This window comes from Gopherus evgoodei, chromosome 13, assembly GCF_007399415.2.
Source record: "Gopherus evgoodei ecotype Sinaloan lineage chromosome 13, rGopEvg1_v1.p, whole genome shotgun sequence".
Taxonomy (NCBI): domain Eukaryota; kingdom Metazoa; phylum Chordata; order Testudines; family Testudinidae; genus Gopherus; species Gopherus evgoodei.
This window is the reverse complement of record NC_044334.1, coordinates 5,864,655-5,889,570: the sequence shown is the minus strand read 5'-3', so window position 1 is coordinate 5,889,570 and position 24,916 is coordinate 5,864,655. Positions and strand designations below refer to the sequence as shown.

At 47.0% G+C, this 24,916-nt stretch overlaps 1 protein-coding gene across 3 annotated transcripts in view; it reads left to right on the top strand.

Moving 5' to 3' along the window:
• CUX2 (cut like homeobox 2) overlaps window positions 1-24,916 on the top strand; it is a 225,559-nt gene that overhangs the window by 122,290 nt on the left and 78,353 nt on the right. For 2 of the 3 annotated variants that reach the window (XR_004002945.1, XM_030582564.1), the window contains exons 2-3: window positions 6,161-6,271; window positions 10,302-10,349. Coding sequence is in view for 2 of the 3 variants with exons in the window: in XM_030582564.1 (XP_030438424.1) it covers window positions 6,161-6,271; window positions 10,302-10,349 (159 nt within the window). In the remaining variant the exon portion in view is untranslated. The remainder of the gene's footprint in view (window positions 1-6,160; window positions 6,272-10,301; window positions 10,350-24,916) is intronic. The other variant, XM_030582565.1, reaches the window with a different exon arrangement.

Sequence of the window (24,916 nt, the reverse complement as noted above, 5' to 3'; positions counted from 1 at the left end):
AGTCTGATAGGAAAGCTTGTAAAACACTGGGGATGCCAGGCACTGCATGCCACACGTGTGAGATCATTGGTGTTACAGTGAGTCTCAGTTTGAGGAACAGCAGTTCTGCTGCCCATTCATCCCTGCTACAGACTCATCCCCAGGACCTATCACCCGCACTGCACACGCGGCTCCCACTGACACAGTGGGAGCTCGGCATATGGTGCCAGCGCCATGTATGCTGGTACCCCGATCTGAGAGGTCACTTTGATAGCCAGCAAACAGAAGGATTCTGGCTGGAGCGTTTAGGTTTGGCTCTGTACTGTCCCAGATTTTTTATCTCAGGGCCTGTTTGGCTGTTCTGTTCTGTTCTTATTTATAATCTTCCTAAACTGTTTGGAAATGTTACTGTGCACAAAACCAAACTCACGAGGCAGTGCTTGTGTTAGGAGGCTAGTACTGTATTTACTGTTCTTTCGCTTTTATTAAGTTATTAAACAAGGGAGTACAAGAAACAACCGTGGCTGTGATTTATTGGCTAATGATTACACTGAAGCCTTTGACTAAGTACTGTGTGTCACGGAAAGCCCTGGACAAGTCTACGAGAAATGGGTTTCCATGTACATTTCATCATTTCACTCTTTGATCTCTGTCATGGCCAGAAAGTGACAGTTAGAACAAGACACACAACAAAGCTGCTCAAAATTAAACACAGGAGCTTGTCGCTCTCTGGCTTTGCTTCCATGCATTGGCACAGCTTTTACGCCGATGCCCGTTGCTCTCGATTTACTCTGGTGTAGCTGAGAACAGGCTTGTGTTTCCGGAGAGCTTGGATCTCTCAGGTTGCTTTCCAAACCCAAATCTTTCCGTGTGTTAGAAACACAGACTGCCGCTGTGCCATCATGAAACCTACAATAAAACCTGCTTCACAACCAGTATTCCTGTACCGGACCAAAAAGACATTAAAAAGATGCTGACTGCCATTTTTCACTCCCTGTTTCTCTGTATACACACAGGATTTAGTTTTATCTGCTTTCTCTCCAATATTTTTTATGTAACAGTGAAATATTTTATATTGTCCAATAAAAGGCAGTAAGTTTGCAATCTCGCTCAAATTCATTTGAGACCAAGAGAGCTTCATTGTATGAATTTCACACCCAGCAGTGACCCCTGATAATTGACTCCATACATCTTTAGCATCAAAAATTTACATAATATGTAGGAAATGATTGATAGCTTCTGTAACCCGGCCTGTCTAACATCCCATCTACCGTGCGCCCGTGTGCACCACAATCTGTCTTGTGCACGGCAATCTGTCTTGTTCTGCCCTGCTTCACAAACCTGGCAGGCCCTCTTCCTCTGTGTCCCCTTCCCACTGCAGCTGCGCAAGCAGAGTCAGCCATTTCCCTCTCTCTCATGTGGACGGATCCCTTCCCTGTGCCACATGCAGGAACAAGGAGAGGCTTGTAAAGAGGCATAGGACATTGAGGAGGGTGATTCAGGGCCACACGCTGCTCTCAGTGACGTTGGTATTGGGAACCACTCCACTGACATTGGGGGAGCGACTTTGCATTTCCACTGGGGTAAGTAAGCAGAGTTTGCATCCTAGGTTCTGTTCTCAGCTTGGGCCCAGAGCATGAGATATCACACAGCACAATTCCTCCTGGCGCAGTGGCCCCTTCCCAGTTGCTCTGGCAGATTCGTCTCCAGAGGCAGTTGACGTGATGGCTGTACGCTGTGCCTGGCGCAGAATTGTGTTGGTGACGTTCCCGGGGCAACATCAGACACATGATTTTTGGTGGCCTGACTCATTACTGTTTAACATTGGAGACCTGCTGTGCTCAGGAACGTCCTGCACCGCCTAAGCCCGAAGAGCCAGTTAAGAGTCAGAGAAGCATATCGGCGCAGTCATTGTGAGAACACTGACCTGCCCTGCTTCTCTTTGAATGGGTGAATGCCTAGTGAGGCAACTGCCTGTCATGTCCCCTACAGGGCAGGTAACTATTGAGAAGTTCTCACATCTGTGCAGGGCTGCTGTGAAGAGGACCTTGGTGATCAGTTGCTCTCCATGTCCACTGAAGGCCGAACAAGAAGTGATGAGCTTAACCTACAGCAAGGGAGATTTAGGTTAGCTCTTAGGGGAAACGTTCTAACTATAAGGAGAGTTAAGCTCTGGAACAGGCTTAGAATCTCCGTCACTGGACGTTTTTAAAGAACAGATTCGGCAAACGCTTGTCAGGGTTGGTCTCTATTTCCTTGGTCCTGCCTCAGCGCAAGGAGCTGGACTCGTTGACCACTCAGTGTCCCTTCCAGCCCTACATTTGTATGGTTCTGTTATCCACCCCATTTCACAGACTGAGTAGCTGAGGCCCAGAGGTTAGTCTCCTGCCCAAGACCCCAGCCTCTCACTGGCAGAGGTGGGGATACAAACAGGAGGCCTGACTCCTTGTCCATAGCTCTAGCTGCCAGACCAGACACCCTCCTTAAAATGTTAGGTTAAAATGGCCTCCCGTCTCGGGATTCAAGGAGTGCAGCAGTCCGGCCTCTGGTTCTCCACATCAGTACTTACCTGGGGTGTTTTCATCCCTATGTCAGGATGGAAATGCTGTGGCAGCAGGTTTCCTCACGGGATTTCCCCTGGTCCCGTTGTGGGAGGATATACCAGCCGACTGTTATCTCGTTGCTTCTGTCACCAACCTGGACAGGCGGTGTGGGGCTGCGCTGTATGTTATGTGGGTGTGCGCGCAAGGGATGTATAAATAAACTAGGGAATGAATAAAAAGTTCATGGGATTTTTTTCTAACCCCTCAAAGAGTTGAGTTCAGGTGGGGCTTGGAGCCAAGTTTCTCTGTTGGATCAGTGATTTTTGGAACTGAAGTCTCTGCGGCCCCTGCCCCTGTCAGAAGTCAGCAGCAAAAGCTCCTGTTGAGGTGAAAAAAAGCAGGACAGAGCTTGTAGTTTCAACTCTGCTTGCTGGGCGCCCTAGCGGGTGTCGCGGTCATTGTGGGTGTCCATTCTCGGTGACTCAAATCCCTTCCCAAGCTGTCCGCTTGTTGGCCTGTGGCTTGAGGATGTAGCCCGTCTGACCCTGTGGACACTGCTGTGTTAGTGGAAAGTGGGATGTTTATTATTCAGAACGGGCTGCTTGGAGGCTCCCGCATGTCTGTGTCTGATGTGCCATTAATCACAGGAGCCTATCGAAATGGAAAGGTTGGCACAAATGACACGGTTTGTGTAAGTGCATCCCCCAGAAGATCAAATGGGGCTGTGGGGGAGGTGACAGTGCTGCATATTCAGGCTGGCAGAGGGGTTCTCCTCTGCTTACTGAGTGGTCTCTTGTCTGAATTCTGGCCTTATCCAGGGAAGCCCAGCCTTGGCCAGAATTCGATACGTGTATGGGGCCTAATGCTGCTAATGGCTGTTAATGGCTCTTACCTCAACTCCTGCCTCCTAGTTACACACCGAGACGTTCAGTAACCGGTTGACCATGAGATAGGAAGCTAGCCAGCCCCTTGCCTCACAGCCAGTGGCTTTTGCGTGGGTAGGTTATCACTTCCTGCAGTACAAGTTTACTTTAAACAGTTTTGTCTCCTGAGCCCATTGCCCACGTGACGGCCGCAGGGGGGTGCGGCTTTCCAGGAGGGCCCTGGCGGGGCTCGAAGAAGGCCTCAATTAATGTCCTCCCCTGTCAGAGGGCAGGGCAGAGTACTGGGGAACAGCTGAGCAGCCCCCAGGGTAAATTCAGCTGTGCTCACTGAGGTTATTTCTGCTCCGGACAGTGGAGCCCCAGAAATGCTCATGGGTGACTCTGCTGCTCAGGCTCCTCGGCCGCTCCCATCCCCGTGGGGTCCGAGCACCAGGGAGGCCCATTGCCAGGTACCGGAGGTTGTGAGTGTAGGTGTATTTCTCCAGCAGGGCCGTGGGTGGGGAGCTCTGCAGAACCTGATCGAGAGGCTAGAATAGTAAAACCTAGACACCACGTTGCAGCTGAGGATCTCGGCATGATCCACGCTTTATAGATGGGGAAGCTGAGCTAGGATGCATTACAGGAAGTGTTCAAGGCCCCACAGTGAGTCAGCAGCAGAGCTGGGAGCAGAAACCTGGTCTCCTGATTCCCAGGCAGGTTCCCTGTGTACTGCACTATGTGGCCTGGCAGCCCCTCCGAGGCCTTTGTTCCACCTGTGATCTGGAGCAGCAGCCATGGTTCCTCTGTGCTGCCAGTGTGCATGGGCTTGGGCTCCTGACTGCACCTAGGGCTCCTGGCCACTCTCGGTGTGCTTATAACACCTGCAGGTTAATGAGGTCCTGCTGTAGCATTTTCTTTTCCAAGCAGTGAACTGTAGCTTCAGTCCCACCTGCTGGGCAGAGCAGGCTGCATGTACAGTTCATCCCATTAGGACACTGGGAGATGGAGGAACAATCTGAGACTAACGCGGATATGTTCTGACCCTGTGACATCAGCGCTTCAGCCTCCGATTTATCAAAAAGCAATTAATAGAATCTTTCCCCTCTTACATTTTATGGTTTGTGTCTCTTCCCTTAGACTGAAGGGTGGTAATTAGAATCTGTGTTAACAGATAAATTCTAATGAGGCTTTGATGGCTGGAATATATACTCTTACTGTAGTCCTGTATCAGGCAAAGGCCTCTACGTTTTGCCGAGTTTTATGGCACTGGTATAAATTTTTACTGGTCTCACCTGATAGAAGTCAGATAATTACTGTGTATTTCATGATTTGGGGGTGAAGGGAGAAATACTGGAAGAGAGAAAGTGAGATGTAGTAGTTAGAGCTTGGGACAGAATGATGGAAAATCTGGGTTCTCTGCCTGGATCTGCCACTGAATTGCTCTGGGACAAGACACTTAACTGTCGAATTGGGATAATGCTAGTTCCCCAGTTCTGTAAAGCACTTTGGGATTTGGGTGGTAAGTGCACCGTGTTATTTCTACCTAATTGTCACCATGTTTCATTATCTGGAGGCCGGCTTTTCCAGTTGGAAGCATTGAGTTGTGCATGCCGACTATATGGGTATAAGTGACTATCAATGTAACGGCTACTCCCACTAATTCCTTTAGTGCCAATACATAGCACTTTCCTCCAGAAATATTTCCAGCATGTACTTGCATGTTTGTAAAAAGTGTGAACACGTATGTCAGTTACGGTGCTGGGTCTTGACAAAGTAGAATTTGATCGGTGCTCCTGGAGTCCCAGGGTATGCTATACCACAGCCTGACTTGCCAGCCAGGGGACCACCCCCCTGTGATGCCAACAGACAGCAGAGCACACCGGCAGACTAGGGCCTGAATTATGCAAATGAATTCCATGACTGCTAATGGGGCCACGCACTCCCCTTGTGAAATTTGCAAACACTAAAGTCAAGAAGAGAAGGAGGGTGCGATGAAAAATACAGGCCTAACAAATGCGGCTATGCATAGTGTATTATCCCCTTCTCCCCTAGCCTATATCTGTTGGCTTGGAGGGTGATTTTTATTTTAAATGCCATTTTAAATCCTGCATTTGATTGTGGTTTCACACACGCAGGTTAGTGTTCTTCAAAACCAGCTTGATCTGAATTCATAATTCTTTAATGAAACATTTCCCTGCACTTGAAGTGAACTGTGCATGATTTACTGCGGGATACCCAAAAGGTCAGTTTATTTAATATCGTCACCTCCATTTTCCCAAATTCTGCTGAAATTAAAAAGCCATATATATCTTAAAAGGCATATTTATGAACACTTAAGTGTAAGTAAGTCATAGTTGGACTTCTTCCCTCTCTGCTGATATATGGAATCTGGCAGCAAAGCAAGCTTAGAATAAAATCTGGCAATACAATATGCTGCACTTTACTATTTTGACACTACCACGGTGATGTGTTTTTTGCAGTTACTGTAGAGCTTATGTCACTGTTCCTTTTGGGAGTGAAAGGGTGGAAGGGGGGAGAATATTGATGAGCTGTTTCTTGATTATCTCGCTTTTATTTTATTTTATTTTGCGTTGAATACATAGTTTCTTCAATTATTCATGCAGCCTCCTTGTCAATATTGCAGGTCTTGGCTTTGTAAGGGAGGAAAATGAAATGCTTGGGAGAATGATGTGTACAGTTTAAAAAAAATGCATCAAAAACATCTTTTTTTCTTTCTTTCTTTCTTTTGTGTTTTTGTTTTTTGTTTTGTTCCAGAAGGAGCTTAATTCTGTTGCTTCAGAACTGGCTGCTCGGCAGGAAGAGAGTGAACATTCTCATAAACATTTAATTGAACTCAGCCGGGAATTTAAGAAAAATGTACCTGAGGTACAGTATATTTGCTGTTATAGAATTAACTCAGTAGGACGGCATATTTTCCTCTGTTCAAACTAGATTTTGAAAACCGTAGACATAAGTGACTAACAAGAAAGGAAGCTAATTAGCCACAAAGACAAACTATCGTCTCTAACCTTTGGGTTTTCTTTATTGGTTATACTTGCTGCCTCTGATGGCTCCATATTTAAAGGGGCTGATCCTGGGAGATGCTGAACAGGTTCTGCTCCCCCTCGATCAGTGTTGAGGGGAGCTCAGTGCTTTGCAGCACCGCTCAGAATCAGTCCCAAAAGCATTTCCATTAACAGAACTTATGGTTTATAAAAAGCATGTGTTAAGCGTTTGGAGCTGAGATCCTGGCATCCAGCTCTCAGCCCAGATGGGGTATGCACATTTTTATTTTTTTCTAAAATACATTTTATTTTAGTCCGTTTGACTGTTTAAGATTTTTTTTTCCCCCTCCAGTTTCAGATGCTATTTTCTTTTCTGCCTGTAAAAACAAAATCATAAGGGGAGATATTCAAAGGCCCCCCAGGCAGGTAGGTACCCAGCACCCACTGAGAGTCACTGCAAGGGAGGCCATGCCCCTTTGAAAATCTACTCCTTTGTTCATGAGATTCAGAGGGCCTGAGGCTAGCATAACACCTTCTCCAGGAGTAGCCCTATGGCTTCCAGTGGGATCATGGCATGAGATGTGATGTTTTCCTTTGTGGGGGTAAGGCTGGCGGAAAGGGACTCAAAGAAATTAGAGAGGGGGGCAAGGGCCTTTATGGTCCTGTCTGATCCATTCTCAGTTTGCTCCTGTCAGTTTTCTGGTGTTCTGTCCAATAAGATTTAAGGCTGGGCCAAAGGGTGTTAGGCACTCCAGCCCCAGTGAATTTCAATGGCCTTTGGATGCCTAACTCACTCCTCAGACACGTTTGACAATCTCAGTCTAACTGCCCCAGGAAGGGGCTTTCCTCCTGCTAATGGGGATGCTGCATAGTAAATTTTCCTGATATCAAACCTAAAATCTCCTTCCATGAATCGCATCTTCTTGTCTAGAAACCCTGCTCCCTCCCACTGTTTGTATGTTTGCGATTTCTATTAAATAGATTTTGCATGCACTTAAATGCTAACCAGTGTTTTCTCTCGCTACAGCATAGCATTTAAAGATCTTAAACCATGTATAGAAATTCGACACAGGAAACACGCTTCACCAGCCTCTGAAATGCGCCACTCCTGGGGTGGTGGCTGTTTGACAGCCCTCACTAACAGTACAGAGCAAGTTAGGACTGGAATTGAAGAGTAACTTAACTGAAAACGAAAAAGGAAGTGAAAGTGATCAGGATGTAATGATTGTATGTACTTTGGCCCATCACCATGCTTAACACTTCTAATCTGGTGAAAAAGTGCAAGGGGATTGTTAACCAGCACAAAGGGGTAGAACCTCCGTGTTCTCTCTGGTGTGCAAGTCAGCAACTCCAGCCGCCATTGGTTCAGTACCGATTCCAATTTAAAGGGACAGCAGGGCAAAAGTGAAGGGTGGCCAGCGTAGATGGGAGAAGCAGCTTTAACAATTCCTTCCTGTTAATTCCAGTGGGAGATTGGTGCTGTCTACTCTGTTCAGTCCTGTCAGGTTTCTGTTTCAGCAAGGGCTCTGGTGGGCCATAACACGAGTCGCATACTTTGGGGGTTAAGTTGTTTAAAAACAGTGGGTGAATTGGGTGCCAGTGAAAGAGAGAAACCTTGGGCCTGATCCAAATCCCAGCAAAGTCAATTGAAAACTTTCTGTCGAATTTTTGCCCACGAGCCATGCCTGATGCGAGAACGCACTGTGCAAACTTCCACTGCTTAGAAATGCCGATGCGTCTCCGTTCTGTGTGTGCTCGCTCTAGTTGATAGCTGGCCCAGGGAGAGTTAACTGCGTCTCCCTGTGCTGAAAGCCCACCACAGGTGTATACCCTCGCTCTGGGGAATAATGCAGGTCCTGCTTTCATGTCCATGTGAATGGGAGTAACTCCATTAAAGTCAATGCAGTGACTCTGGATTTACATGAGTGTGAAAGCAGGGTGTGAGCCAATAGCCGGGGACCCAGCTGGGCTCTGCAGCGGTGGATTGTCCTTCGGAAGAGACCGCTGGAGTGAGCTTTCAAGGCCCTCTCTGAGCTTGGATAGAAATGGGCACCTCAGAGGGGAGTCTACCTTCATGGATTGAATCCTGGTTGTAAGATGCCCACATGCTCTTTGAATCAGCTGTATAAACCCCAAACTTCCCAGCTCTTCCCTTCCTTGGTCTTGGCTCCATGCCCCCATTATCCAGTTTGGGCCTTCCCTCGGCAGGGTCTGCCCTTCCTGCAGTGCTTTGCAGTGAGCCTCAGTGGAGGTCACCAAATTCATTTCCATTTGGGGTGCGTGCCAGGATTTGAACCCAGGCCCCCAGAGGTGACAGATATATGCCCATTTCCGCCGAGCCCCCGGACCATCTCCCCACATCGGCTGCACTTGAGAAATAGCCACCGATGCTTCTGCTGTTCAAAGGAAATGGATAAAGTTAGCATAGAGCTGATGGAAGGGGCTGGATAAGGGTGTCCCCTCACCTGCAAAACCTCAGGTAGCAGCATTTCCCATCATGCCTTCCACCTTAGGTGAAGGAACCAACATGAGGGGCAAAAGGGGGCAGCCTAGGCTATATCTGCCCTGCGGTCACAAGGAGTGATGGCGGCTCATGTCGACATACATGAGCTAGTGTTCTCCAGCTAGCTTGGTACTGAAGCTGTGAAGCCGCGGCAGCACAGACATCAGTAATTACCTAGGGTTCCAGGTGACTTGTCCAGCCCGTCGTGAAGCCTGTAATGACGTGTCTTCGCTGCTCCGGTATTGAGTTAGGTAGAGTAAAGTTACCTCGGGTTGTAGACATCCTATTCAGACCTTGCCTCCCCATCTGACACCCTCGGTAAGGTACCTGCTGTGATGATCTGTGACCGGCTTCTCAGAGGCGCTGCTCCCACTGACTTCAGTGCTCAGCCCCTCTGGAATTCAGATCCGTCAGAACTGGCCTGAGACCCACCGGCTCCTGTTGGGTGGGCCGCTGCACAGGGTGATCATGCTCACCTTGTTGTTAGAATGGTTGCTCGCCAAACGCTGTCATTAGTCTGGCAGCAGTGTTTTGGTTCAAGCTGAGGTGTGTGCTTACAATCTGCTGGGCTCCCATGAATTGTATTCCTCACGACATAGAAAGGGTCAAACCACATACCCTCCTGGGTAGCTGTGTGTGGGAAGGACCCTCTGTGGCACGGCTGTCTGGCCATTACCACAGCCTCAGGGCCAAAGTAGCCCTTCCAGCCCTCCTCTTCCATCGCTTGGCCCTGCCTCAGCAGAGACAGGGATCCAGAGACCTGAAACAGTGATGTGTCCCTGTGAGCAATCGTATGCAGAAGACCAGCTGTTGTAGACCAGTATCAACCCCTGAAGAGGACTAACATAGTTCAATGTCTTCCTGAATTACACACACTCCTCAGATACTCCTGGGCATCTCCTATTGCCTTCTACTCTGGGATCGTGTGGCCCCTGCTGAACTTGGCCCTAAGAATGTTGTTCTTGCAGAGCAGGGGACCCATTCACAGCAGCTCTGGGGCGCACCACACTTTGAAAGACTTACTGGAAACGGATGCTGCAAAGGACTAATATGTCTTGGTAGGCAGAGGACGGGAGGGAGGGGTTTGACTACCCCCTGTAAAAAGAGAGTGGGGGACGGGAGAAAGATTGGTGCTGTTTGACTGGCCTCTTGCAAAGACTCAGTCGATGCAGACATGCTACAGGTTAAAAACTGCTTCGCCCTTTGTCAGATTTTAGATTCCGGTAGGTTAAGAGTAGCCGTAGAGAAGATTAAGTCAGCCAGGGCACCAGCTCTAAAGCTTCAGAGAAGAGACAGGTAGTTGCTCATGCCCGTAGTTCAGTGTGTGTGGCTCTGTAAATATATACAAATACCACTGCAGAACTCGTACGATATCTGCTTCCAGTGAACTCTCTGATCTCTCTTTCAGGAAATCAGAGAGATGGTGGCTCCTGTCTTACAGAGCTTCCAAGCAGAGGTAAGAAGCCGTCACTCGCAAGAGGTACTCTGTCGTGATGGTGTTTGCAACTAGCCAGATTAGGCTGAGAGGGACCTTGGGGATTAAAAAAAAAAAGCAGATAGATACCAAGACCAAATTGCACAATCACTGCACAGCATGTCCCTCACTTCCAGCTCTCTCACGCTTCCTCTGAGCTCACTAAGGCCAAATTCATCCCTTTGTTGCCTCCCTGCTGGTACTGATTGCTCCTAGTTTGTACTGTGTCCCCCCCACCTAATCATCTCTCACAAGATTTTACATGTGCAAATGAACTTTCCCAGCTCAGGTACCAGTCTGATGTGGAGAGATTTAAATCCTTCCAAAGGGGAGGGCAGTGTGGGAGAAATATCGCACTTCAGAACAGGTTTTTTAAATGATTGCTCTTCTGGGGGCTGCTTTCTGTGTTCTTCTAATGTGCGTAGATTGAAACCCCTAGAGAGATGAAGGCACTCAGCGCTCACCACTAGCAACACATTAGAATCTGTCATCCGCTGAGCATTACATTACTTGAAATCTGTCTCTTTGGAACACCGGAACTGCATAAGAAAATATGAAAGTAAACAATAACTGGATTTACACGAATGCGGCTGATTTCCATATTTCTCATCACTTCATTTTATTACTCAGTTTACTGATATGCTCATTTATTTATAGGGCAATCCGGTATTGATTCATTCCAATGCACTATGCATAAATACACAAAAGAGAGCGATAACAATAGGAATACATTTTCAGTCTTTTAAATACTGCGTTTTTCCCAATAGCTTTCATTAGATCCGCTCGGAGAAGATGAGCTATGGGCTTTGGGAGACCCAGCCTGCCCTTAAAGAGGAGTGGCTCTGGATTTACGGCAGTGTAACTCAGATCAGAATCTGGCTGCCTGACTCCACATTTTCTTTAGAATCCCCCTTACTGATTCGGTTTCTTCCAGGAAGGTTTTTGCAGGGGATTTTGAGGAGTTGCCTCTGAATGATGCATAGGAAGATGCCTGTCTGGCATTGGGGGTGTTGGGCCCAGTCCTTGTCCCACTGAAATCAATTCAGGTTTTGTCACTGAATACAGTGGATGCAAGATTGGGCCTTTTATCAGCTGCTGTTGGAGAAACTCCAGACCTTTAACTCTGCTTTTGGCAAGTAATTGGTGGAGGAGCCGAATTCCATCTCTTTGTGGGGCTGTATTCTGCCCTCACTCACCCTGTGCAAATCAGGATCAGAGTCAAAGTGACTGCACAGGTGACATTTGCTAATTTTCCATCCCGTTTCAGTTTGGTTGACTCTGATCTTTGCAATCGTAGGAGCAAATCCTTCGTGCATCAAAATCCTTGCTGAGGTCACTGGGAGTTTTGACTGAGTAAAGGCTACAGCATTTGGCCCATCCTCAGCCCATATAAGGCAAAAGGGGTCTTAAGTGGAGATCAGCATCCTTCTTCACTGTAAATCAGAGTAGCCCCATGGACTTCCACACAGCTGTGCTGATTTATAACAGCTGGCGATCTGCCTCTGTTTGCTTATTAGCTGGGGTGAAATCTTGAAATCCAGAGAACTCGGGCTTTACGCAGCCGTTCTTTTTGCAAGAAATCCTCCCCTCCCAGGCTCCAGGTTCTGACCACTGGATCTATGTAATCATTTATCAAGTGGCCCTGGTTCCATCCCCAGAGATCTTGACTCCTTCTGCATATTCAGAACCTCCCTCCAGTAGGCAGGAGGTGTCAGAGTCCCGCCTCTAGGCCATTCCAGGGATACCACTCAGCCAGGATGGCTGGTGCTGGGGTGTTTTTACTATGGTTTAGATTTCACTGAACATGAATATTTACAAGGGAGAACACAGTGCTACATCATATGTCCTGGGGAGTAGCCAAAAAGCTCCCCGATGAATGTCGGGGCTCTGCCTCCTATTTTTTCTTTTAAATGGAAAGAAAAAGATCATTTTGAAGTAACAACCTGTGTTTTTGCAGTCACCATAAGGATCTCGTATACATTTAGGCACCAGTAATCCTTTATATGCAGTTTCTTGGAAGGGGGAGTTGTGGGGTGGAGAAGGGACTAAATTGTACCCACTGAGAATAAAAACAGCTTTTGTTTTCCATCCTGATTAGATAAAGGCCGGTTTATTTCCCTGGCACGGAATTACAAAAAGCTGCCCATGACAGTAGCTTAATGGCAACAGCTTGAAATGGACAAAGTTTGAATCTCCTTGCATGGAGAGAAAAGAGCAAACCGAAAGCCCTGCTAATTACAAAAGTTGCTTTATGAAAGATAATTCAAAGCAATAATTTAGCAAACATAATCAAGTAGCGCAGATGGGGATTTTGATGAATAGTTTGCAACATGCAATTAGCAGCTCTTGCAGTTACATATCATTAACCCTCAGAGCACAAAAATTATTTTCTCATTATTAGATGAAAAGGTAAAATTAAGCTGACTAGACAGTAAAGGAACAAACTACAATTAATTACCTTCATTTATTACAGTCATTATTTTAAACTTATTTTTTTTCTCCAGTAGATAGATGAAAACATCTAAATTAAAAGTTTTGTTATGCTAAAGCAGAGGTGAACCTTTCCAATCCGTCGTACACTGGAGCATCCCTGTGCTGTGGAAAGGGCTGATTCATCTGCTAGGCATCTGATTGAGCGGATATTTTATTTCAAATAAAAAGGCAATTTAGGAATAATTAAAACTGTATAATACATCAGGTTAAACATGGAAAGCAAAGTTAAGGGCGAAGGATCAAAAGGGTGAAGGTTAAAGAAAACATGTCGCATCCTTTTTCTCAAGTCACTTGTTTGTATGTTGTTTGCTGAGAGAGCTCACCAGAGCCAGTCCTCCGGTCTAGCTCTGTATCTGAAAAGTGGCTGTTGCATATTAGGGCCAATATAAATAGGTTTTGCTTTGGTTGATGTGAAATGGACACTTCTAAATGGTTGTGGAAATGGAGCAGCTATGGCTGGAATGTCAAATACACAAGACCGGCTTCTCCTTTGTGAATCCCAGACAACCCCATTGAAGTCAGTGGAGTAACTGGGAGCTGAATTCAGCTCTCATACCCTTGGGGAAAGGAAGTACCTAGCACATGGATGCCACCGAGCCAGTGAAATGATGCTAGGACTGACTGACCACTTGTTTCCTGATGGGGAGGTGGAAAGAAGCAGTGTATCCAGCGAATCTTTCTTGGGTAAAATTTCCCTTGACTGTGCTGAGGAAGGACAGCAGAGTAGGGTCTAAATGTTCAGCAGTAAGGTAACACCTGCACTTTTCTCATGTGCAAAGTCTGACTGCTAGAGAAGAGTGCAAAAGGCAGCTAAGGAAGGACGTTTGCAACAGAGCCACTTTTGAATCTTGGTGAGCTTTTTGTGGCAAACTCCCAGCCATGAATCTGTGCCCGACAGAGCCGACTAATGCGGAAATGAGAACAGCTGGAAAAACAACTTCATTCATTTTCCAAGAAATGTTCCTGCAAAGAACCAAGTGTAAAGTGTGGAATGTGCCCTGGGGTATCAGATGGGCCTGTTTAATGCCAACATGTTTTATGTGCATATTTGGGTGCTGTTTCTGAGTCCCAGGCACAGCAGTAACTGGGGAGCGTATGCACATGCTGTTTAATAAGGGTGGGAAGGGCGCAGACTTTGAATGAAATTGATGGAAACATGGTAAGTAATTAACCGATGTCAGAGACATAAATCCTGTATGGAATGACAAACCACACAAAAGGGAGAGACAGAGCCTGTATTTGTGCTCTGTGGATCTAATGCTGTGGCTGCACGTGTACTAGTCAGCGGTAGGTTTGCCTGAGTAAGGACAGCAGGATGAGTCTGGGTGAGGGGGGTGTGAATTGAATGCTAAGGGGCGAGTTACAGTTGCTCTGCACAGGTCCACTAGAGGAGGAAATTAAATGTGTGGTGGTGTTTGAGAAACTAGTTTAATAATATCCCACTGGACCCAATCCCGACTGGTACCACTTCCTGTGGCTTCAGGGGGGACTTGGCCTGCAGCGTTCTGTGCGCTCTCCTGACCTCGCCCAGTGGCTCCATTTGCTTTCTGGTGCCATCTGAGATGAATACACAAGCCAGGGGCCTGATCCTGAGAGTTGCTGATCACCCACCACTTCCAGTGGCTTGAGTGGGAGCTGAAGATGCTCAGCACCAATTGGGATCAATCCCGAGACATCTCCCATTTTTTTGACAGCCCCCATTCTGTTCTTAAAGGCTTATCCCTAACCCCAAATAATGCCTCCCTCCTCCCCGAACGAGCCCAGTTGTGCATTACCCCTGCATGCTGGCTTTCCACTTTAGAGTTAGTGTGATGGCTCTCCAAATGGCTTTGTGTCCCAGTCCCAGTTGTCAGGCTTACCAATGGATATAATAACAGGCCAGTTACAATTTTAGGTGTAAGACCTTAGCTCAGAATTTCCTTGGCTTTGTCTTTTTTCTCTCCTGACCCGTAATGTTGTCTTTAAAGCACAGCAGTTTTTCTATAGTGGTGCTAGTGAGATTCAAGTCACTTACTGAAAAGTAGTTTGCTTGTATATAAAGGACCTTTTACAGCCCAAAGCTTTTCTGGTGATGTGCTGGCTTTTTGAAGTTAGAAAATCCAGAAGCTCCTTCTCTCTCACCTTATCTCAGAAAAGATGTGGCAGAGGTGGAAGGCGACACGGGGAATGGCTCATTAAATGTTTAAAGGCCTGGAAAGGCTTCTGTATATGGAGAGACAAACGGAAGATAGAGATTGTCTAGTTCGGAGAGGAGTTAGAGCAAAGGGCTATGCTAGAGAGATACAGACTCACAAATAATCATGAGAAGGTATGGCTGGCACTCCTATATATTAGGATAAGGGGCCATTCTAGGAACCACTTTTAAAACTGACAAAAGAAAATACTGTTTTACATACTACAGAATTGACGTGTGGAACTCTCTGCCACAAGACAGCACTGAGGCCAAGAGCTTAGTGGGATCGAAAAAAAATGCTGGACGTTTCCCTGGGTAATGAGAATCTCTAGCATTTTTTTTTTTATCCTGTGCAATGTGGAAGGGATTTAAACTCTCCCACATGAGGGTACAAGCCAACCTTTGGGGATTAGAGACAAAGGTTCTCTGTCGGACACTTCTTCCAATAATGGTCCATGAGGGACAATTCTTCTTGGAGGAGCTGGTTCTGGCTTCTGCCAGAGACAGATCCTGAGCTGGTTGGATCCCCTGTGGCAGTGCCTGTGCTCACCTGCCCTGATCTGGAATTATTCTAGTTCATGAATTTAACAGGGAGAGGCTCCAGCACAAGAGAGTTAGCAGGAGTTCATTCCTTGGGGGCCATCTGCATTTGGGGGCTGTAATTTCCTGCTGCTTATCCATCCATGGCAGTGACAAGGCCCCATTCCTGGCCACCAAGCAGTGGTGGTTTGGGAGCTCCATGTGTTTTCTCCATGGGGAGGTGATTGAGTGTGGGTTTGAGATGGGGGGCCTGAGGTTTTCCCCTGGGTGCTGGTGCCCCGAGAGCAGGAAAGGGCATCATTGGTGGGCCTGTGAAGCAGCGACTGGCCGGTCACGCTCTCCTTTGGGAGTGACGCAGGCGAGCTGGAGGCAGCGTGTCTAGGAGGAGAGGGCTAACCCCCGGGTTATGTACCCAGCCTTCTACCTCCCATACAGTCAACGTCCCTCTTTGCTGGGAGTTCTGCTTACACAGCTTGACTTGGACCCCCCAGGGCAGGGCTCACCACGTCCTGTCCATTGGAGCCTGGTGCTGCTGAAGGTGTTAGGCTTAGACTAAGATGGGGCCTGTAGGGTAGCCACCAATTCCTACTGTCATGGCCTCACCTGGCTCAGGGCCTAGACATCCCCCACGTGGATCCTCCCCAGGCTTTTCAGGGTTTGAAATCCAGGTCCAAATTCTGCGGCATGGGCCCGTCTCCAGCCATTTCTTCCCCTGCGCTGGGGGAACAGTTCTCTCCCATCAGCTCTCAAAAGCATCTTTACCTGCAGCATCGTCCATACACCCTTCTCTTTCCCCGCCTTCCACCCATTTCTTCTGTTCCACCAGTCAGAATCTGCTTCCCCCATCCTCACCCCGGCCCTTACAGGCTTTTAGAAAGTTGGAAAGGAATAAAGCTTCTGCAGTGACCCTGTCTCACTGACCATCTAAAATCAATCTGCCTCTCACAGCCTTGTTCATTTCATTCTGAAGCCTTTCATCGCAGATTAGATGTCAGTACAAGATGGTTTATAGTTGCCAACTGTCAGTAAATGCACTTAAAAAAAATTAAATTAAATCAGTTAAAAACAAAACAAAAAAGTTTACATTGGTGAAAAGTGCAAAATAATCTTGAAATATTTCCTCCTGTTACCCTGCTATAAAAAGAGCCTTTAATGTACTATGAGAACAGTGCTATCGTGGCTAGGGTGGGCCACGTTTAATTCCCAGTTCTGCCACAGCCTTCCTGCGTGACCTTGTCCAAGTCACTTAGCCCCTCTGCGGCAGAATACATCACGTGATGCTGTGAGGATAAATACAGGAAAGATTGTGAGGTGCTCAGATATCTCGTTGCTGGGGGCCAGATAAGAGCCTTAGGTAGATAAGAGTTATAATCCAAAATTGCCTCCAAATAATCATTCTCTACTCTAGACTTTATGGCCCCAGCTCTGAAATCAGTTAAGCCCCGGCTCTGCAGGGATGTACCTGTATGGATCCACGGCAGGATCAGGGCTCGTGTGTGCTGCAGGCTCCATTTCCTGACCTTTGAAAATGTGTCATCATTTCTGAGTGTCAGGACAAAGCATGAATATTCTCAGTAAATGTATTACTTGCCAGTTGGCATTCCTGGCTGCGGCAGTGCTCCAGCATTAGAGCTGTGGAATAATGCTTGCAGGTTATAATTTTTCGTATTAATTTTTTCTTACAATATTTATATAGTGCCTGGCTTTGCTGGTCATTTTGTAGACACTGAACAAGAAGTTCCTTGCCCTAGAGAGTTTACACCCTGTGAGTCTGATTCTGCAGAAATGTAAGCCCACATGAGTAACTTTACTCACAGGAGTAACCTCATTAAAATCAATGGGATTACTCACAGGAGTAACGTTACCTCCCCCCACTCCCAATATTTTATAGATTTAGGCCCAAAATGGACACCCCCAGATTTGGCTGTTGCAATAAGCCCAGAGTCTCTCAGCTGACCCTGGTGAGCTTCTCTATAATTCCCCCTTAACTCTGGCCGCCGTACCACGTGGGGGTGCAGTCCTGCAAGGTGCTGAGCTTTCGAGTTCCAACCTGCCAAAGCCCTTAAGCACCTGTTTATCTTTGAGCATGAGGCTCGTCCAGCGAGGTCCATGGAGCTATGTGGAGTTACGCCAGCTGAGAATCTGGCCCGATAAGTTTTCCCAAGGCATTGGATGAAAAATCGTCTCTCCCAGCACCCTAGTGAACTGATTTCTGAATGGCTCCCAGTGGCACCAGCCATGATCCCTCCCCATTTCCTCTCCTGTGGCGTGAGACAGTAGCAGCTTTCCCAGCAAATAGCAAAACAGGGGAGTGCAAGTCACCAGAAAAATTCTTGTCAGCAGTGAACTGCAAGTCAGACGTGGCCAATGGGGCCTGGGTATCAACGTCTTTGTGCTCTTCCTTCCTGACCTTCTGGTAGTGCCCGCCGAGACACCCGCTGATGGCAGCGGGGGAACTGTTGCACTCTAGTTTTCTTTGCGGCCAGGAATAGGTGGAATCCCAACCAGTGGTCACTGGGTGCTGTAAAATCTCATCACCATCCTTTTGAGCCAGGGCTAGAACAGTTTCAAAGAGCATTCCCGGGGCCTGCTGCCCTTGTGCAGGACTCGGGTCTTGCTTAAAAGTCAGCAGCAGGTGTGTGTGACCCTTGGAAAGGTCGCATTAGCATGGCATGGGGTACGCATCACAGGGCGCTTCACAGAGGCAATGAACAGAACAAGTGATCCATCCCCTGTCACCTGTTCCCAGCTTCTAGCAAACCGGCTAGGGACACCATCCCTGCTCATCCTGGCTAATAGCCATTGATGGACCTACCCGCCATGAACTTATCTAGTTCTTTTTTGAACCTGTTATAGTCTTGGCCTTCACATCATCCTCTGGCAAAGAGTTCCATAGATACTTCAGTAAATGGGGGCCATATATACCTTAAATACTTAGTCAGCTACCCAAGACCCTGATTGTGTGATAGCTTGGGATCTCCCCTGAGATCTTTGCATAATTGGGATTTACCTGTAGTTTGGGGGTATCCCCTGAGCTGTTGGGCCTGACCATTGACTGCCTCAAATATTTCAGAGAGAACGTTCGGTTTTTCTGCTCTCTCATACAGTGTCTCTCCTTAGGATTACTCGTGTGCCAGTTTCTTGGTTTCGGCACTCTAATAAATAAGATTCACCTGATGAGATTTATGGTGTCTGAAAATAATCAGGATTCCTATCAAGTAACCAAAGCCAGCAAGACATTAGTGTGATAGGAGGTGGAATCCTTGGAAAAAATTCTAATGAGATTAACATCCTTAGACTTTAATATCAGGAACTTGGCCAAAGCATCATTGAGCTTGTCAGGAAGTATTACAACAAAATTAAGAACCAGCAGCAGTTTTCTTTCATTCAGTATCATATGCTTTATAAAGTAAATTATTAATGCTTTTTTCTCCTCCGTTAAAGCAGTTATTTGCAGCATCTTGGTATATTTCTCATTAGAAATAACATCATCAAAAGAACTATATTGATTAATTTTTTTTCATCTTAGATTCACGAACGTGAACAACATATTTATATGACATTCCCTTTAACTAGAATTCTCCTGCTGTATTTTTATATTATTGATCTTTTTGACATGAATTGCTTTTTGGCCTCGTGAAAATGTTGTAAGCTTTCTAACTTCAGAGAAATGGACTCCAGCGTGAGCAGCGCTGGAAAGAATGAGAACTGCCATGTCCCAGGGTAATAGCCAACATATTTAATGACAGTTAAATGCGGCAGCTCCTTAGTGTGTCTTCGGAGTCTCAGCATTTACAAGCATTTTAATGGACTGGGTTACAAAGCCTGAGTGATATGTGGAAAATATTTAGAAATATTTAACCCCCCTTCCCAGCTGCTGGCTCCCAGGGCTACAGCACGCTAGGGGAAAAGACAGGGACTCTCAGACAACAGGCGTGTTCCGGATTTAGCTTTCATCCCAACATTTCGTTTCATTTCGCTCCACTGGGGCTAGCTGTTGGGTAAGGAGCTGTGCTGTGCCTGAGTTCCCATGGGATCATCTGATGCCTGTGTGATGACTGGGGAAATGTGTGGCCATTAGTCACTAACAGGGAAGATATGGCCAGTTGTCAGCTCTTGGCCAAAATTGTCTCTGATCACTGTCCAAGACCTGCCTGTGAGCCTGATCCAAAGGCCATTGAAGGCGATGGGAAGACTGCCACTGACTTCGAAGGGCTTTGGGTCAGATACAGTGTTCTGGCGCTGTGGTCAGAGGTGGGGCACGTGCGGCTTGGTATGCTGCCTCCTAAGGCCCTCTGGCCTTCGCCCAGCACTGTGGGTTGGGCATGGGAAAGCATCTCCCCCTACTCCCTCCTGGAAACTTGCCGCAGCTCTTCAGCCCGGCGCTGCTGCTCCAAAGCACCCTGGGCTTGATGTGAACTCCCAGTTCTGACCAGACACTCTCCCTCCTTCCTCTCCCTTTCCACAGCCAGTGCGTAACTCTCCTGCTTCCTTCTCCTGCCCCTCTTTAGACACGATCCTGTCTGTCCTCCACCAGCCTGGCTTCTCCTCTCTAGCGTCTCCTAGCTGGGATTGTCCACAGCCCTAGGCAGCCACGCGTTCCTCTCCCTCCTGGGAGATCCCTGGGGGACCCCTTGCTGCTCTGCTGTGTGCTGCACACTCACCCAGTCCCCTTCCCCACTCTGTTTTCCAGCAATATTTCCTTGACTAGGAAACCTATTCTTGCTTTCAGCACCTCCTGTCTGCAGCCCTCCGCCCCAGGGCCGTGCAATGCTGCAGCTTCCCTGGCTGGGCAGGGGCCTTCCCCGCTCGCAGGGTGCACCTGCCCTCCTACTTCCAGAGTAGCTGGTGTCTTCGGGGGTCAGTACTGAGTAGATCTCTCGTTCCGAGTCCCAGCCGATCCTGTCTCCCTTCGTCATCTCTCCCCTTGCTCCCCTGTATTTGTCTTTATTTTCTTCCTCTCCATTAGAGACTAGGATGATTACGCCCAGCTCCCCCCAGCCCAGCCATTATAAAACCCCCATCCTGTCTCCCTCGGTCACTCTTGTCCCCGATGGCTTTGACGGCCCCAGCCAAGAGTGCTGCCTTCCTTTGCACAGCACCTATTGCTACACTGGCTGCTCTTCCTTAGAATCCCTCAGCTATTGACATTACCATGGAACGTGGGATCAAATGGGCCCCAGCGCTGAATCAGTCTGGATCTGGGGGGGTGGCAGGACAAGCCCCTGCTGAGGAAGTTAAGCAAAGCTGAGCTGAAACCTGCCCCACTTAGCAATGTGTCCGTCTCAGCCAGATGTGTCGAGTTACCTGTGTGACTCTTGTCTCCATTGGATCTGAGCATCTCTGTCACTCCTGGATTGTAACTCCACAACCCCCACGAGGGATGGAAATGCGATCCCCACTGTACACTTGGGGACCTGAGGCCCAGGAGGGATCAAGTGGCTGGTTCGATGTCACAGAGGAGGTCTGCGGGTGATCCAGCAATTGGCCCCAAGCCACCTGTGTCCCAGACCTGGGCTCTACCCCAGTTTTACAGCTCGGAGGGGTTTTGCCCAGGTGCTGTATTGGTTCGGTGCAGCAAGATAGGTGGCTACGTTGGGCAGTGTGCTCCTGTGAACTCTTGTGTGTATGTGTTTACGCCCCTTTGTGTCCTGTATTCTTATTTAATGCCACCTTAACCACTTGAGGCCAGTATAGCACAGTATTGCCCAGCAGCGGGCAGGCTTTTCTCTCCTCAAGGCATCTGGCTGGGGAGTATTTCCTGGGAAGCAGCCTAGTTGCTTTAATGATGAACAGCTCCGAGGCACCTGAGTTTCAGTGCGGGTGCCGTGTCATAAGAAGACCTGGGTTCTATCCCTGCTCCTCAGCTCATTGCGTGACTTCGGACAAGTCACTTAAGTGCTCTGTGCCTCAGTTTCCCTGTCTGTGTAATGGAGGATGACGACACTGCTCCAGCTTTGTAGAGCACTCTGAGATCCTTGGATGAAAGATAATAGACAAGGCCAAATTATCATTTGCTCACCTGGCTGGCAAATGCCACCCATTTTAGCATCTGGGGCTGTTGCTCTGTCATTCAGATAGATTTCCACGGGAGGTTGTTTTATTTCAGCCAGCCATGGGCCTTTGCAGGGTTTTTTCCTGCTGATTTCATTACCAGTTTCATTGTGGCTGAAAACCAATTACCATCCAACAGTCAGCCCCGTTACAATCCTTTCTCCAGCCTCTGATCACGCTGCCCTGCTGCCAGTAACTCCTCCACAGTGGTCACTCCACTCTGGTGTTTGCTGCTTGTACTTTGTAAGGGCTACCTGTCCCTGAAAGGAAGCAGCATTCGAAATTGGAGGGGCACCTCTCCCATCTCCATTTCCTTCAAGAAATGTAGCAGCACTTTTGGGGAGCCATTTTTATGGTGCATAAAGAACTCCCGAGAAGTTTTGGCTTTCTTTTTTCTAAGGAGATAATTTTATTCATGTATTTGCTTGTTTTCTAGGTTAGAAATTCAGGCCTTTGTTCCCAGGTCTGCAAGGAAGGACACAAGACACTCAGAAAGCTTTGTGGGGTTAGGACATCCCATATTTAAAATGGAAATCTGATGAATTGAAGTGATCGTGTATTTGAATTAGATGGGAATTTAACCAAAACAAGCGTTTTAAATGGAGCAATAAAAAGATGGAAGAAAAGATCCATGTGCTGACTAAAAAAGCAAAAAGGTTTGAAGCAATCGCACGGAGTCGCCAACCAGAACCAGGGAACATTAGGAGCTTCAATTTGGGGTGCTTTTGCAGTACGTAACAACAACTTTATTGAACCAACAGCCTTATGAACAATGTTACATACTCTTATGCGTCAGTAGATGGTGCTCTTCAGATTGACTGTCTACATACACAACAAGCTGTTTTTGCATAGAACTCTCCTAACAAGGGACACCTGATTTGACCTTCCTCATAAATATAGGGGGGAAAAGAAGACAACAAGTCCTCTTCTCTTCCCCGCCCACCTCTAGTCTTTCTTTATTCTTCTGCAAGGCTTCTTAATACATCCCAAAAAAAGAAGAGGCAGCAAAAAAAGAGTGCAAAACTCTGATTTTCTCTTCTTCACTATTTGCATTGAACATTTGGAGACCTCCATTGCCATGTTCCTAGTCTTAAAAAACATACATTCCTTTGTTTTACTCTGAGGATTTAGATTGAAATAACTGAACTCAGCCTAGATTTGATCGCATGTTCAAAATAATAAAACCACCCAATGCAATTCAGATTCTGCTCCTTTCAAGATGAGACGCTGAGGTGATCACACAATTGGTGGTTAACAGTTTTGATACTGGGAAGGATCAACAGAGATAGATGAGTTTAACCATTTAGCCAGTCAATTATAATAATATTTCTGCTTCCAAATGTTTAAAAAGTTGGCTTCATAAGGTATAATCATGGCACAGAGGCCAGTCTGACAATGGTAATTAATTAGGCTGTTATGCATTCTACAGTGATAATTGCTTTGCTGGAAAGTCACCAGCCATGAAAAAGACCCGGCACATAAATGTAATTCATCAATCCGAGTTGTTCCAGCACAGTTGCGTTTTCTCACCTGGAGTCAGGGTACACTGTGGAAGGAAACAAAAAATAAATGAACGTTACACCGATATATAATAGCTGCGTGCTTGCCATACCTCTCAGATCATTGGAGGATTTTGCAGGGCGAGGGAAAACAGCAGTTAAATGAAGGTTTAGCATCTCAAATGGCCATCTCTGTGATCTTGTGGCTGGCAGCAGGCATTTCGGCTCCTCTCCCATTACTGATTGCAATCAGGAGGGTGGGCAAACCAGCCACTCTGACAGGTTACTGGTGAAACACCACATAAAGGAGCTGGGAGTTTGCATCTGAGTGAAACGTATCCAACTGGCAGGGATGTTCTGATAGGATTATACCCATGTGAGCAGTGCCTCTTGCAGGCACTGAGACTCAGGTGGGGGAAAGAGATCTCTGAAGAAAACAGCGTTGCAAGTTTCTGGGTGGATTTGGACCTTTGTTTTGGAGCATTTGCTGTTTGGGTGGATTTCACCTCTGGGCAGAGGGCCCAGCACCAGGTCTAGGTGCTACTTCAAAATAAGACATAAGTGGTACCAAAGCCTGGTGCTGGGCCCTCTGCCCAGGGGAAAATTCCATCCAGCAAACAGAGAGACCTTTGTAAATAATTCCACATCTGATCTGGGATGTGCTCGTGTGTGCTTCCTTGTTGCTCCCTCCTTTTTTCCTTGTCTTAAAGTGGTGGTATCGAATTAAAAACGATCTCCTTTTGAAAAGCACATTCCCTGCCTTGGGTGATTAACACAAAGTTAATCTAAGTAGCTTTCCCCCTTTTGTGCAGTTAGTTCACTCTTTGCCCTTCATTCCGCTGGAGCTATGAAAATCCACTGGTCAGTTTCACTTTTTGTGTCTAGTCAGTTTCTCCTCCTTCTCCTGCTCCAAGCATCCTGAAGCAGTGTATGGGTGGTGGATACCGTGTACTTCAAATGTTGGTATAAATCCAACCCCAAACCTTTTTATTTTTATTCACCTTTCTTGTTTTTAAATGCATGTGAATATTTGTATTGCTTTCACAATTTTTAAAAACCTTTCTTGCTTGCTTTAGGACAAACCCTACATCTTGGATCTAAATTATCACTTGACTAGGTATCAAAACCCAAAATATTTTAAATGGGCTGGGGAAGGAAATCGAACCCAGCCACTCACATAATATAAAATGTCTCTATACTGTGATATATTTTTCACACAATAAAGTGATTTGAAATTAGATCCGATGGGCCACTTTCCACCGTGCTGTAAGAAGGGCATAACTGATTAACTAAATGGAGTGGCACAGGCATATATCAGGGCTGAATTAGACTGTACTTCTCTCCCCATCCACACAAGCATTCTTGCTGTCTTTTCACCTGGTGAAGGACAGTTGGCCACATTGTGCTGTTGGGTTTTATGCAGAGCTCCCTGCTGGTTTCAAGGGGGAATCTTATTTAAAAGCCAGCTGTATTCTATAGGTCAGTACCACTTGTGTGGGTGGAAGAGTTCCTTGTGGAAACTCAGACTTCGGTGCAGTTCAGCCCATGCTATTGACCCATGTGGGAAGGGAGTCTTGGACAGGATAGTACCCTTTATGTAAAACTCAGCCCGAGGGGCAGCCTTGAAAAAGGAAGAGTGATCTGATTAGTCAGGGTTGGTTGATTAGTTACAAACTGCTCTGTTTTGATTACAGTATGACATTTAACTTTTTTTTTTAGAACTCAGGTAAAATATCAGCCTCCAGCCCGTCACATTTCCCAACAAATGTAATATTTAATCCCCGGGACTG